Source organism: Mauremys reevesii, linkage group 22 (genome assembly GCF_016161935.1).
Source record: "Mauremys reevesii isolate NIE-2019 linkage group 22, ASM1616193v1, whole genome shotgun sequence".
NCBI lineage: Eukaryota > Metazoa > Chordata > Testudines > Geoemydidae > Mauremys > Mauremys reevesii.
The window spans coordinates 4,581,603-4,594,349 of record NC_052644.1 but is presented as its reverse complement, the minus strand read 5'-3'; the positions used below and the strand labels follow the sequence as shown (position 1 = coordinate 4,594,349).

The window sequence follows — 12,747 nt, the reverse complement described above, 5'->3', positions numbered from 1 at the left end:
GCGCGCCCTCGGACGGACGGCGGGCGGGTTCTAAGCGTAGCGACGCACGGCGTCGCCTTGCGTGCGGCCGTGGCGCGGCGCGGCGCGTGTCACGTGCGAGGGGAGCCAGCCCGGCGCTGGGGCGCGCGACGATGCCCAAGTACTGCCGGGCGCCGAACTGCTCCAACTCGGCCGGGCAGCGCCGGCCGGGCGGCGAGCGCCTCAGCTTCTATAGGTCAGTTCCGCCTGCGCCGTGGCGTGACGTCACGCGCGGGGCGCGCTCGCCTGCCCCCCGCCCCCGAACAACGCGGGCTGGCAACGGGAGGGGAGCGCCGGCCGGGAGGGGAGCGGCCGAGCCCGCGGGGCCGCCGGGGGGAGGAGCAGATGGGGGGACCGGGGAGGGCTGTGAGGGGACAAGAGGCGTTGGAGGTAGCGGGGTGGGGGAGGATTGTGGAGGGGCAGGAGGCAGTGGGGTGAGGGGCTGTACATGGGTGGTCTGGGGTGGGACACAGTGGGGGGTAGTCTGGGGGGCAGGAGGCAGTGAGGTGAGAGGGTGGGATGCAATGGGGGCTAGTTTGGGGGGCAGGAGGCAGTGGAGTGGGGAGGGGGAGCACCATGGAAGGGGCAGGGGTTGGCAGTGGGGTGAGGGGGCTGTACATGGGTGGTCTGGGGGTAGGAGGCAGTGGGGTGAGGGGGCTGTACATGGCTGGTCTGGGGGGCAGGAGTCTGTGGGGTGAGAGGGTGGGACACAGTGGGGGGTAGTCTGGAGGGCAGGAGGCAGTGAGGTGAGAGGGTGGGATGCAGTGGGGGGTAGTCTGGAGGGCAGGAGGCAGTGAGGTGAGAGGGTGGGATGCAGTGGGGGCTAGTTTGGGGGGCAGGAGGCAGTGGAGTGAGGGGAGCACCATGGAAGGGGCAGGAGTTGGCAGTGGGGGTGAGGGGCTGTACATGGGTGGTCTGGGGGTAGGAGGCAGTGGGGTGAGGGGAGCACTGGAAGGGGCAAGAGGAGGCAGTGGGGTGAGAAGGCTGGACATGGGCTGTCTGGGGGGCAGAGGGGTGAGGGGGAGCACCATGGAAGGGGCAAGAGGTGGGGGGGGGTAGGAAGCAGCAGGGGAGCAGGAGGCAGTGAGGGATGGTCTGGGGGCAGGAGGCAGTGGGGTGAGGGGGAGCACCATGGAAGGGGCAGGAGGAGGCAGTGGGGTGAGAGGGCTGGACATGGGCGGTCTGGGGGGCAGGAGGCAGTGGGGTGAGGGGGAGCACCGTTGGGGTGGGGAGTGGGCTGTTCATGGAGCAGGTCATGGACTGTATTAGAGTGGGGTATCTGTCCAATGTGATCATAGCAGTGAGCACCACGTGACGTATGTTAATAGAGGGAGTGGAATTCCCCTCCCCCAGTAACAGGGTGGTGCTGTCATATAGGTATGGGCTATGTGGTGGGTGTTGCCAGGTGCTGTATGTTACTTGCAGGGAAGGCGGGTCCTTTATGTAACAGCAGTGAGTGACAGGTGTCATATGGTTACAGGGATGCTTACAACACCAGGTGTAGTCATGGTTAATAGGTCTTAGGCACTGTACCGTATGGGGCAGGGAAATGGGGTATGTAAGGAATGGGGCAGGGAAATGTGCTGGGGAGCAGACTCTGTCACTGCATCTGTTTTTATTGGTGTCTGGCTGAGCCCATGCACCTGCTCGCCTGGGGTGCAGGGGGAGGAAGAGCTGGGTGTCAAACATTTGGAATTTAGTACTACCCTGGGGTTGATATTCAGGCCCTGCCACCGAGTCCTGGTGTCTGCTGCCACCTCTTTAATCACTGGTATCTGTTTGGATATTTGATAGCATGTGAGCCAAGAGCAGGAGTCAGGATTTTTAGGTCCTCTTCCTAGCTATGCTGGTGACTCACTGCTTGAATTTGGGCACGTCTCTTCGTCTCTGTCCCTCAGTTTCCTCATCTGTAAAATGGGAATCATAACACGGACCTGTCTCAAAGGGGGCTGTGAAGCTAAATCAGTAAATGTTTGTGGGTTCCTTGGTGACCACAGGCTGAATGTGGCCATGACAGCATGAGGTTTGATTGTCACTGAAGACCTCTTCTGATGTCCATGCAGGTTTCCCTTGCATAACCCAGAACGACTCCAACAATGGCTCTCTCAGATGAACCAAGAGAAGTGGGTACCCACCAGATACCAGCATTTATGCAGTGAGCACTTTGCTCCGTCATGTTTTGAATACAGGTGGGGGGTTCGCTATCTAAAGCCTGATGCTGTCCCCACCATCTTTCAACTGTCTGAAAAACCCCTGGTAAGTCTCTGGTCATCAACTGATGTGGGGACTTTCCAGTGTGAATTCAGTGGGGGATGCTTGGGACAGGGTTTTACAAAATAGCTGACTTGGGGGGGAGCATGGCTGAGTAGCTAGTGTCGAGGACTGAGCTCTCTTCCTTACTCTGGGAAGGAATTATCCCCATTTTTATAGTTGACATTGGACAAGTTTCTCCCCCTCTCTGTGGCCTAGTTGTCCCATCTGTAAAATAGGAAGAATGATATTGACTGCTTCCTGAGGGGACTGTGAAGCTTTGAGCTCCTTGGGGCTAGCTTAAGGCACCGTGTTGATTACTTGTGAAAATCTGGCAAGATGATCAGAAACCGGCCTAGTCACTGCCAGGTTGCCTGCCTATACCTGCCCGCTGACAGTCTGTCACTCCCAGAGCAAACAGCTTGAGAGTAAACACCTCTGTCATGTGACTCAACGAAGGCTAATGGCAATGGAGGAAGAAATTGCCTAATTGGAACATAGGAGGGGGAGGGGAGGAGCATGTGGGTCGGTCTGTCTGTGCATGTTTGTGCAAGATGTTGGAGAGGGGGCTGGATTGATGACTCAGGGACAGGCCTTTGACAGCGCTTTAAATCTGGGCAGTCCCTGCAAAGCCCGGGGAATGGGGCCTGATAATCAGACCTGTTGGAAAACCTAAAGCCACTTTGCACTGTTCTGGAGTGCAAAGGGGCCCGAAAGTGAGCAGAAACAGCTGCTTGAGCCTCCCTCTTGTGTCAGAGGCCTCCCCAGCTGGCATAGAGCATGTGTAAGGGCCTTGTTTGTAACACCTGGCATGGGGGTAGATCAGGGTACGGCCAGAGCACACGGCTGTGTGTGTGTGTGTGGTGGAGGGGGTAGTCAGGGGAGCAGCCAGAGTGCACTGTGCTATGTCTGTCCTCTGCTCCCCAGGGCCCATAAAAAAGCATAACTTAGAGCAGCCCTGAGGCTGCTGTAATTGACCCTGGAAGCCAGATAAGGCTATCCTGCAGCACAGGGGAATGCAAAGGGAACTTATAGCCACCTCTTCCTCCTGCCACAAGCAGGGCAGGTAATTGGGCCCCCTCACCTCTGCATTGTCTTTCAGAGGCAAATACATGTTGTTTCTTTGGTGGCTTGCAGAAAAGGGAGAATCCTGCCAGGCCCCCATGCGAAACACAGGCCAAGAAGCTAATTGCTGAGAACAGCATGGACAGGACCTCGCAGGGGCCACAAGCCGTGGCAGCCCATCCCACTCCGGACACACTGGAAGCTCTCGCCATAGCTATCGACCCGGGTCTGTCCTCGGCCCCGATCTACGTGGAAGCCCAGCCCTCTGTCTCGGATCTGGACCTTCATGCCCTCTCCTCCCCTCTGGTCGGGGCGGTGAACCTGATGCCTCTCGTTCAGATCATGGAGCCGCTCAATGCTGTGGCGCTGGCTGTGGCCTCACCCACGGAGGGTGTAGAGTCCATCCCCATCCATCTCCCAGGCCAGCCGTTCCCTCCTGCCATGGACCAGCGTGTGGATTTCTCCGTCGAGGCCTCTCCGGACTCTTTTGTGGCAGACGTGCCTGAGCAATTTGCCACAGAGATCATGGTCTCTTGTGAGGACGCTGCTGTAGTGGACCAGCCCGAGGGCACCTTCGCTGCTGATCAGGCACATACCCTGGTGGCCACGGTGGACCCACAGGAGATTGCAGACCAGGGCACCCTCTTCATTGAGAACGTGTCCATCCAGCCCCTTCTGGAAACTGACCCTTCCACCGCAGCTGTCCTCAGCTCCCTGCAGGTGTCGACCACCCAGATGGTGGCGTATTTTGAAACCATCCCCACTGCGCCGGTGGTGTCCTCCAGCACCATGGGGCCGCTGACGTCCAGTGCATCGCCTCCCGAGACCGTGTTGTCCTCGGCCTTGACGGTGCCCATTGTCTCGACGGTGCCCATAGTGTCGAACTATGCCGCCGGCTCCCTGGATGATGACGACTCCTCCTCCACCATCGAGGTGGAGCTCTGTGCCGAAACCCTGGAGGAGCAACTTGAGGAGCACCGCTACCACAAGAATGAGCTGACCACCCAGCAGCTGGTCGACCTGGTGATGGGCCTGCAGAAGAAGGTCAAGGTGCTGCAGCAGCGACACCGGCGTCACTGCACCAAACTGGAAGCCATGGAGGGTGTGGTGGAGCAGCTGAGGAAGGAGAGCCTGGTGTCGGATGAGAAGCTCAAGCTGCTGGAGATGGTAGGTTGGGCGTGTCTAAACTCTATCTGGCTGTTCTGATGCTTGCCGGGTCCCTCACCACTAGTTGCCCTTAGCATGAGGGGGTCTTGTCTGTCCCTGCCATGGGTCGACTTCCTGAAACTACCAGCCTCTGGGAGCACAAGCACTGCCTTCCAGGCCTCTGGAGGCCCCACTCTCTCTGTACAGGTAAGCGATAGGCACATCCCCCCCGCCAAGTCCTTGCCATGTGTCTAGCCCTGTTCCGCTGAACACTGGCAGAACTTGTACATCTGTTGTTCCCAAAGGAACAGTATACTCCAGCTTTTAAGATTCAACTCTGGGTCACCACTTTAGCGCACGCACACACACACCACACTTGGGTATCTATATAGTGAAAACAAGAACAGGTTCAGCATCCAAGGACAGGAGTTCCAGTGATAGTGGGTAAGAATATTGGGTTACATATGGAACAAAATCATAACACTTTTTTCTAGAGCTGATATTTAATAACACAAGACATTCCCATCTCTCCTACAACAGGGGTTCTCAACCTTCTTCTTTACGAGGCTCCCACAACATGCTATAAAAACTCCATGGGATAGCTGTCCCACAACAGCTGTTTTCCTGTGTATAAAAGCCAGGGCTGATGTTAGGGGGTAGCAAGGAGGGCAATTGCCCGGGGCCACCACAAAGTGAAGTTGATCAGGCTTTGGCTTCAGCCCTGGGTGGTGGGACTTGAGGACTCGGTCTGCAGTCCCGCATGGCAGGACTTTGGCCTAGTGAGTCTAATGCCAGCCATGCTTGGTGGACCCCCTGAAACCTGCATGTGACACCCCAAGGGGCCCTGGATCCCTAGTTGAGAATTACTGTCCTACAAGATAGCCTAACCCAAGTCCTTTCCCCCGCATTTTCAGCCAGTAAGATTGAGCCTCCTTCTCATAAAATCAAGCCCACTGACAGCTTGTTCTTACAGATTGAAGGAATAATGGCGGTTCATAGGCACCCCCTAGAAATAGTCCTCCAAACCGTTGTTTGCAAACAGGATAAACCCCCTGTGGCTCGTTTTTTCCTGTGTGCTGCTTTCTCTTTGATGTCACATCCCGCCATTAGTATTCGACAAGCCAGACCACAGAGAGGAATGTTTCTTAGCTCCTGTCTGGTGGAACTAAGGCAGGTCACCTTATACATTGCTTTAAGAACATAATTTTTCTACAGAAACAACTCCTCAAATATCCCCTGTGCTCAAGAGGACCAGTATATGACACACTTTCAGTAGACCCTAAAATGGACCTTTGGTGAACTAGAATGTAAATACCAGACTCTGGGGATCCCTGTAACCCTTATACCCTCTGTCAGTTGGCACCATGAGGTCCCTGGGGCACACGTGTACGCATACATGGGGGTGATTTGCAGTTCGTGTGGATGTACCTGTGCTAGTTGTACTTTAGAAGTCAGGGTGTGGCACTGCAGGTAGCTGGAGTACGTCTCCAAGACAAACCCCTGGCTACAGTGTAGACATAGCTGTAGGTACTGTCATGGTGGTATCTCTGCACTACACAATCTTTAAAATCCTGTGGGGCAGGGCTCTTATCCCTGTTGTACAGATGGGGAGTTGAGGCTCTGAGAGGCTAAGTGACTTGCCCGAGGGGTCACAGGAAGCCTGTGGCAGAGCCGGAAATTGAACCTGGGTCTCCCAAGCTAGTGCTCTAGCCACCAGAGCACCCCTCTGTTCTACCTAGTGGCTGTGCCCCATAGAGAATGCAGATACGGGCCTTTAGCTCAAGCAGTTAGAGCTAGGGGGTCTCATGTTCGATACCCACAAACAGCCTGAGCAGGATGCTGTGAGTGCCTTGTGTGGGGATACAAGGGGTGGGATTTTTTCCTGCTTTGGTGGGTGGGGGACATACTGTATAGCCTATTTGTCCCCTACTCTGTACCGTATGTGGGGCCAGAGTCATCCAGCTGGCTTCACTCTGCTCTGTGGAACAGCTCCAGGGAAGGACGGTGGCCTAGCATGATGTCCTGAGGACTGGATGGCCCAGTGTCTTGTGGGTGCCTGTTCCTAATGGTGGTGTTGCTGCTATGGGAATCGAGGCTACAACAGCCGCTGGAAAGTTGTTTCCATCCGCCAGCCTGTCTGGCTGTCCCTGTGTGAGGAGAAGCGGGGGAGAGGTCTTTTGCAGCGAGGCTGTGTCAAGCCGAACCACTAACTCCCACGTCATCTTAGTCCAGAATCCGTCGGGCCCAAGCACCCTCTTTTCCCTGCTGGGTTGATGATGGAGGCACCTTGGTAGGAGGAGCTGTGACACTTTTCAGCATTACCCAGGATGACTGGGGTTAATACTACCACCTGCTTACAGCGGGAGGACACCCCGTCTGTGCCATACCAGGGGAAACTCTCCCCAGCTGCTGGCAACACAGGTGCACTGCTCTGGGCTCCAGGAGCCCCCTCTTTCCCAATGCAGGCTAGCAGTTTAAACACCCCGCTTTGTCACATGCGAGTGCCCAGTCCCCTATCTTCTGGATGCCTGCAGTGTGTGCCAACTTGCTGCCTGTGCGGAAGCAGTGCACCGCAGTTCACCGGCTTCTCAGTTCAGCGCTCTCCTTACACATGTGCCACAATTAAAAAAAATAAAGGTCTGGAATCGACCATTCGGTATCTTGCTAATGGGGGTGTAGTTGGTGAAAGGGTCATATCTTGCTGGGGGTGGGGGTGAGGAGAATCAAAGCCTGTGACTTAACCCTCATTGACTTCAGTGAGGGCAGAATCTGGCCTTGAGTTTGTCCCCATTTGGAAGCAAAGGAGCTTTCCTAATGGAGCTGCTGCAATCCTGGTAGTGCTCCCCCTGCTGGACACTTGGGTTGTTTGAGTCCCACCACCCTGGGCTTTGTCTTCTTTAAGCTTCCAGGCTGGGTGGTCCCCGACTCTGTCTTTTGGTTCTCGGGCGCAGGCAGAAATGGCACCCCATGGTCCAGCTGCCCTAGGCCCGCCAAGAACAGTGCTGACCCCTCGCAAGGCACATCCCTGTTGCTCAAGCCCACCTTCTCCCAGAGTGCCAATCTGGTGGCCTCTCTGCTGTTGAACTCCTTGGGGACATGTGACTGAAACGTGCACCATACAGAGGCTTTGCAAATAGGGATTCTAAAACAATCGCTCTCTGCTTGAGACGGCCCAAGAAATACACAGATCCAGACAAAACACGCACACCTCCACGCATTCCCTGCATCAGTTTCCTCACCTCTCTGAAACGTTCTTTGGACTTAGATCAGAGTAGAAAAGTAAGTGTCACCTTTTATTGACTTCTGGGGCAGGGACACGAGACACGATAAAAAACCAGGTGTCCTGCAATTCACGGCTTCTCTTCTGAACACTAGTCTCACTCTCTTTCCTCTCCAGCAAGCTTCTCTGACCTTGAGTGGTGCTGCACTCAGAAAAACTGTCCTCTGCTATGAAAGTATGTCCCTTTTCCTCCTCTCTATAGTCTGAGTTCATATGGCTTAGCAGTAGCATCCAGCTTCTTTGTTTCTCCCCTTCTGGGAAATTCCAGTGCTCCAAACCCAAGGCCCCGCAGAGGTGCTGGAGAAAGCCAGTCCTTCTAGCTTCAGCCAGCGCCTGGTCCTGAGGTGCGCTTCCATTTGAATGAGAGCCATTCAGGTGAATGACTCTCCGTTGTCCCTGGTCTGGAAGAGATGTGCTTCAGCCCTGAGAGCAGATGATGGATCCCACATACACTGAGACATTCAGTGATACAGCAGTTTCGTAAAACCAGCCAATAGGAGCCAGTTCTTGCAAATAGCACTAGCAAGACAGCATGATGGCCCAGCGGTTAGGGTGCCAGCATGGGATATGGGAGACCTAGGTTCAATTCTCTGCTGCTACAGACCCCCGTATGACCTGGTATCTGACAAGGTTCACAGCTCTGTATCTTTCCCCCGCCCCGTGAGAGGCTGTTAATACCTTGTGCCATGGAGATAGGGTTGCTCAGAGCCCCTACTGCAAACCTAAGGAATATGGTCTTTTCATTGACTAGTACCATAACCTTCCATGCCTAATAATCTTTTGTGGAAGTGGCTTGCGTCAGTCCTTAAGTGCCAAATTAGCTATGGTGTTGGGTTCTTTGTTAGCACGTCTGTTCCGAGGTCTGTTCAGTCAGCCGCTGGGATCGGATGCAAAAAGATTCACGCACAGCTCTTGTTTTAGAAGGGTTTTAATTGTTAACTTTGAACTTTCCCTTCCTCCTTAATTGGAATTCACTCCGCCGGTTTATTGTTCTTGATCATTTTAATTGAACTGGATAAATGCGCGTGGATGGAATGTATCCCCCAGTCCTCTTCAGATCGCAGCTTGAAATTGGATCTTTTCCCGCCGCTCGCTCATGCTGGTCTTGCAACCAGAGGCTTTGATTTAATTTATTGCCTAGACAGTATTGTGGAGGGTGGGAAGTTGAGGGCCTGGCAGAGTTGGCTCTGTTAGGATGAGAAATTGATGATACGAGTCAGGTAGACTTATGATGTCATCTTGTCTACATACAACCATCTCTGCCAAGTGCTGTTTCCCTGAATGCAGTACAAACAAAACAGGCGTCTTCCTTGCTCATCAATCTTCAAGTCTGTCCCTCCAGAGCAGTCTGTCCCCAAGAAACTCCATCCCTCTGCTTCCTAACAGGGTCACACCCACAGCTCCTTCCCCTGGCTCTCTTGCCGAGCCTCTGTGTCTGCAGCCAGGGCCATTCCTCCGTTTACATGGCATACGCCATGCAGCCTGTTTCCTTGGGCAGTCAGTATTCTTTGTCTGCAGCTGCCATCACTACATCAAGTGGCTTGATTGCTCCTTTTGCTTAGCCTAAAAGAGTGCTTGGCCACACCCATTGGCTATAGTGAGGCCTGTGATTGTGTTTGGATCCAGGATTTGCTTGCTGGCAGCCTGTAGCCCATTCAGCATGACAGTGTCTTTATACCCCCACTCTTTCCTGCAGCATTTTGGAATAGGGGTATGGGAGAGGCAGCTGAAGCAAAATGATGTTGCATGAAACACGGTCTGCTTTACCCAAGCCAGACTAAGATAATGTGGTAGTCCCTTCTAACCTTAAAAAACAAAACAAACAAACAAAAAACTACTGATCTGTGGACCTGAGGGTTTTTCTGCCTGGGGAAACTGACCAGAATAGCTTCCCATATGGATACTCTTATTCCAGAATAGCTATAGGACTTGAAATCCATACCCTGCCTTGTTCTGGAATGACTTTGCATGTTGATGAGCCCTAAAATAGCTTGGGTGGGGTCTGAATGGCTTGTGGGCTTGACTAGGGGAGAGGCAGCGTCTTTCACATCTAGGTCATCGGTTCAAGTGGAGGATTCTGACCTCTGCCTGCAGTTCCCATCACAAACCAGGCCTCTTCCCAGCAGCCTAGGCAGAGAGGCCAAGGAATGCACAGGCCCCTGAGACTGAACTCCTCTGTCACCCCCTTTCTCTGTGATCTGCAGGACCCTCTCTAGGGCTGAGGGGGGAGAGTTCAGCCCCCCAGGGTCTTGGCTTCTCTGCTGAGGCTGCCGGGGAGGGCCCTAATTGCACCTCTGTCTCCTGCACCCTTGTTCGATAGCTACCAAATTTGTTTTATCCAGGGGCCACCAAACAGCTGTCAGACGGGAACGACTCGTTTGCTGTTCCCCCGGGGCTGGACCTAACGAGCAATCTGGAGCTAGATTCAGAGAGCTAAGGCCAGACAGGTCCACCAGACCATCTAGACTTATCCGCTGTATCTCACAGGCTCCCATCAGCATCTGCGTGCTTAACTCAGCCACTGAAATTAGACCAAGTATTGCAGCTTGCAGGAGACTGAACTATCAAGTGCCGCAGGCAGTGAATAGGAGGGGCCCCAGGGCCCCAGACCCCAGCAGTGACAGGGGAATGATGAAATGAGATAGACCCAGACCTGCCCCCCCACGCTGGTGAAAAACCCCTGAGGTCCCTGCCAGTGTGACCTGGAGGGGGAAATTCCTTGTCAACCCCACCTATGGTGACCAGTTCGACCCTGAGCAGCAAGAACTAGCCAGCCAGACACCAGAGGGTACGTCTACACTGCAAGGCAAAAACGCACTGCACCGAGGCTTGGAGCCCAGGTCAGTTGACTTGGGCTGTGGAGCTAAAAATGGCCGTGTAGATGCTCAGGCTGGAGCCCAGGCTCTGAGACCAACCACTCGCCGGGTTTGAGTCTGGGCTCCGGCCTAAGCCTGGCCGTCTACACTGCAGTTTTGAGCCCCGCAAGCCAAGTCAGCTGCCCCGGGCGAGCCCTGGCTCTGCGGCGGGTCTTTTATTGCAATGTTAGACGTACACAGAGAGAGCAAATGGCCAGTGCCGCCTCTGAGCCCTGGCCCCTCCTGTCCTTTAAGCAGCACTGCCTGGAAACCTCCCCAGGCAAAATCTTTAACCTCCCATCTTGCTCTCCCCCAGGCGTGCCTGCAGTCCAGCGCGGTGATGCCAGAAAGCGGCAGCACAGTTGCCATCATCTGCCAGGAGGAAGACCGGGCTCTAGTGTACGCTGTTCCCCAGCTCCCAGAGGAGGGGAATGAGACAATCATCCACGTGGAAGAGCAGTAACCAAGAGACCCGTGCTCTAGAGCCCTCCGCTCCCTGCTTCACTGAGCTGCACGGTCAGGGATCACCCTGGTCCTTCTCTCCCCAGCAACAGGAGCAGCGATTCCCGTGCTGCTGGCAATGATGCAGCAGCTGCGTATTCAATGGCCTTCATGCTATGGCACTTTATTTTGGTGGGGAGTGGAGAGGTGGGTTTGTTTCGAGTTGGAATGATTGTTTATAAAGGGTCTTCTCATGGGGGGATCGAGTTACTGGCTCGTCCACGTATCCACCTCCCTGAGCTGCAGGGTCCTGCTGTCACCGGGTTAATAACCACCGATTAAAAGCTGTATTTACTCGTGTACTTGCTCTGCCTGCTGCACATAAGCTGGCTGCCTGCTTGAGTGACAACAAAAATGAGCAGGGTGTGTGTATAAGCCAAGCCAACTCACCCCTTCCTAAGCTCCTGAAAACTCCTGTCAGCTTTGCTGCTGGCCCTGAGTTTTCTGCCTCTCTGGCACTGTTGGGGCAGTTAACCTAATTGTTCCTCTGGGTCATCCTGTGTATGAGCCCTCCCCGGCTGCTGCCGTGGAAGCCTAGCACAAATTTGTCGGCCTATGCACAAGTATCTGTGCGAATGGGAAATGGACCGAGCAGACTGAAGCGGCAAAGCTGGGCTGGAAATCTTGAGGATAGCAGTGCAGAGGTTCTGGAGGGACGTGTGACTGTGTCTCAGTTAACACTGACCAGCTGCGGTGTCACCCAAAACGCTGTCGTTACAAGGCTCACCGTTGATCCCCGGGGTGCCACGCATCCTGGGTGTGCACAGTTTGCTGTGATATTTAAACGGCTTGTTCTAGGCAGTAGCGCCCACCCCAAATGCTCAAAACATCACCAAAAAATCATGAGACAATGTAAACATAATGGCTTTGGTGTTCTTTTTATTTGCCTCCTGCTTTTTGAGCCTTTAGGGTGCCCAGGGGTCACATTTGGAAGCTTTCTCCACAGCCAGGAGGGCTAGAAACTTACTTTTTCTTTAAGAATGAAGGCTGCAATCATCACATCTCCTGGAGCTGGGGCTTTACGGAAAACAATAATTATCATGAGACTCATGACAAAACCATGGGAGTTGGCAACACTGTGTAGGAGGCTTGTAATGCTGTAGGCTTAGCAGCTGGGGAACCGGGCAGGGCCAGTCACTTCAGGGAACATGGACATGTGCACTAGCTCAGGGGAGAGGTTTGGGGTCATCAGAAAGCTTGATAAAGGCAGAGGAGTTGGGCACCTGGGATTTTTTTTTGAGGGGTGTGTGGAAAGATGGGGGTGTCTCCTGCCTCCCATGACTCCTGCTTTTTTCTGAGCCCAGCCCATGAATGTTTAGAGACTGACCCATGACTCCAGTGGGGGCTTTGGTGCTGGGTACCCTACCATTGCAGCCAGCTCTTGTCTCCAGCTTCCTGCTATCAGGTTCCCTGTTTGAAAACACTGCAACTAAGCCATTCTGCTGCTGTTGAGGATGATGGCAAAGCTCCCACTGACTTGAGTGGGTGCAGGGTTGGTCCCTGAATTGCAAAGTTATCAGTAGAGGAAAAAGCTTCGTTAGATCTAAGGATAACTCATCCTCCAAAGGCTTTAAAGCCAGGCTACTCACCCCACCACCACCATGTTGTCCCGTTGCCATTGGCTTTCCCTGA

At 54.2% G+C, this 12,747-nt stretch overlaps 1 protein-coding gene across 2 annotated transcripts; it reads left to right on the top strand.

Moving 5' to 3' along the window:
* Positions 1–12,007, top strand: THAP8 (THAP domain containing 8). 2 transcript variants are annotated; one of them, XM_039510550.1, is made up of 4 exons: positions 1–214; positions 2,082–2,274; positions 3,406–4,500; positions 10,931–12,007. In XM_039510550.1, exons 1-4 carry the CDS (start codon positions 132–134, stop codon positions 11,075–11,077), a joined length of 1,518 nt encoding a protein of 505 aa, XP_039366484.1. In that variant the 5' UTR covers positions 1–131; the 3' UTR covers positions 11,078–12,007. The 2 variants fall into 2 exon arrangements, with proteins under 2 accessions (XP_039366484.1, XP_039366485.1); XM_039510551.1 differs by lacking the exon at positions 1–214 and adding an exon at positions 1,259–1,395.
* Positions 12,008–12,747: the final 740 nt, after the last annotated feature.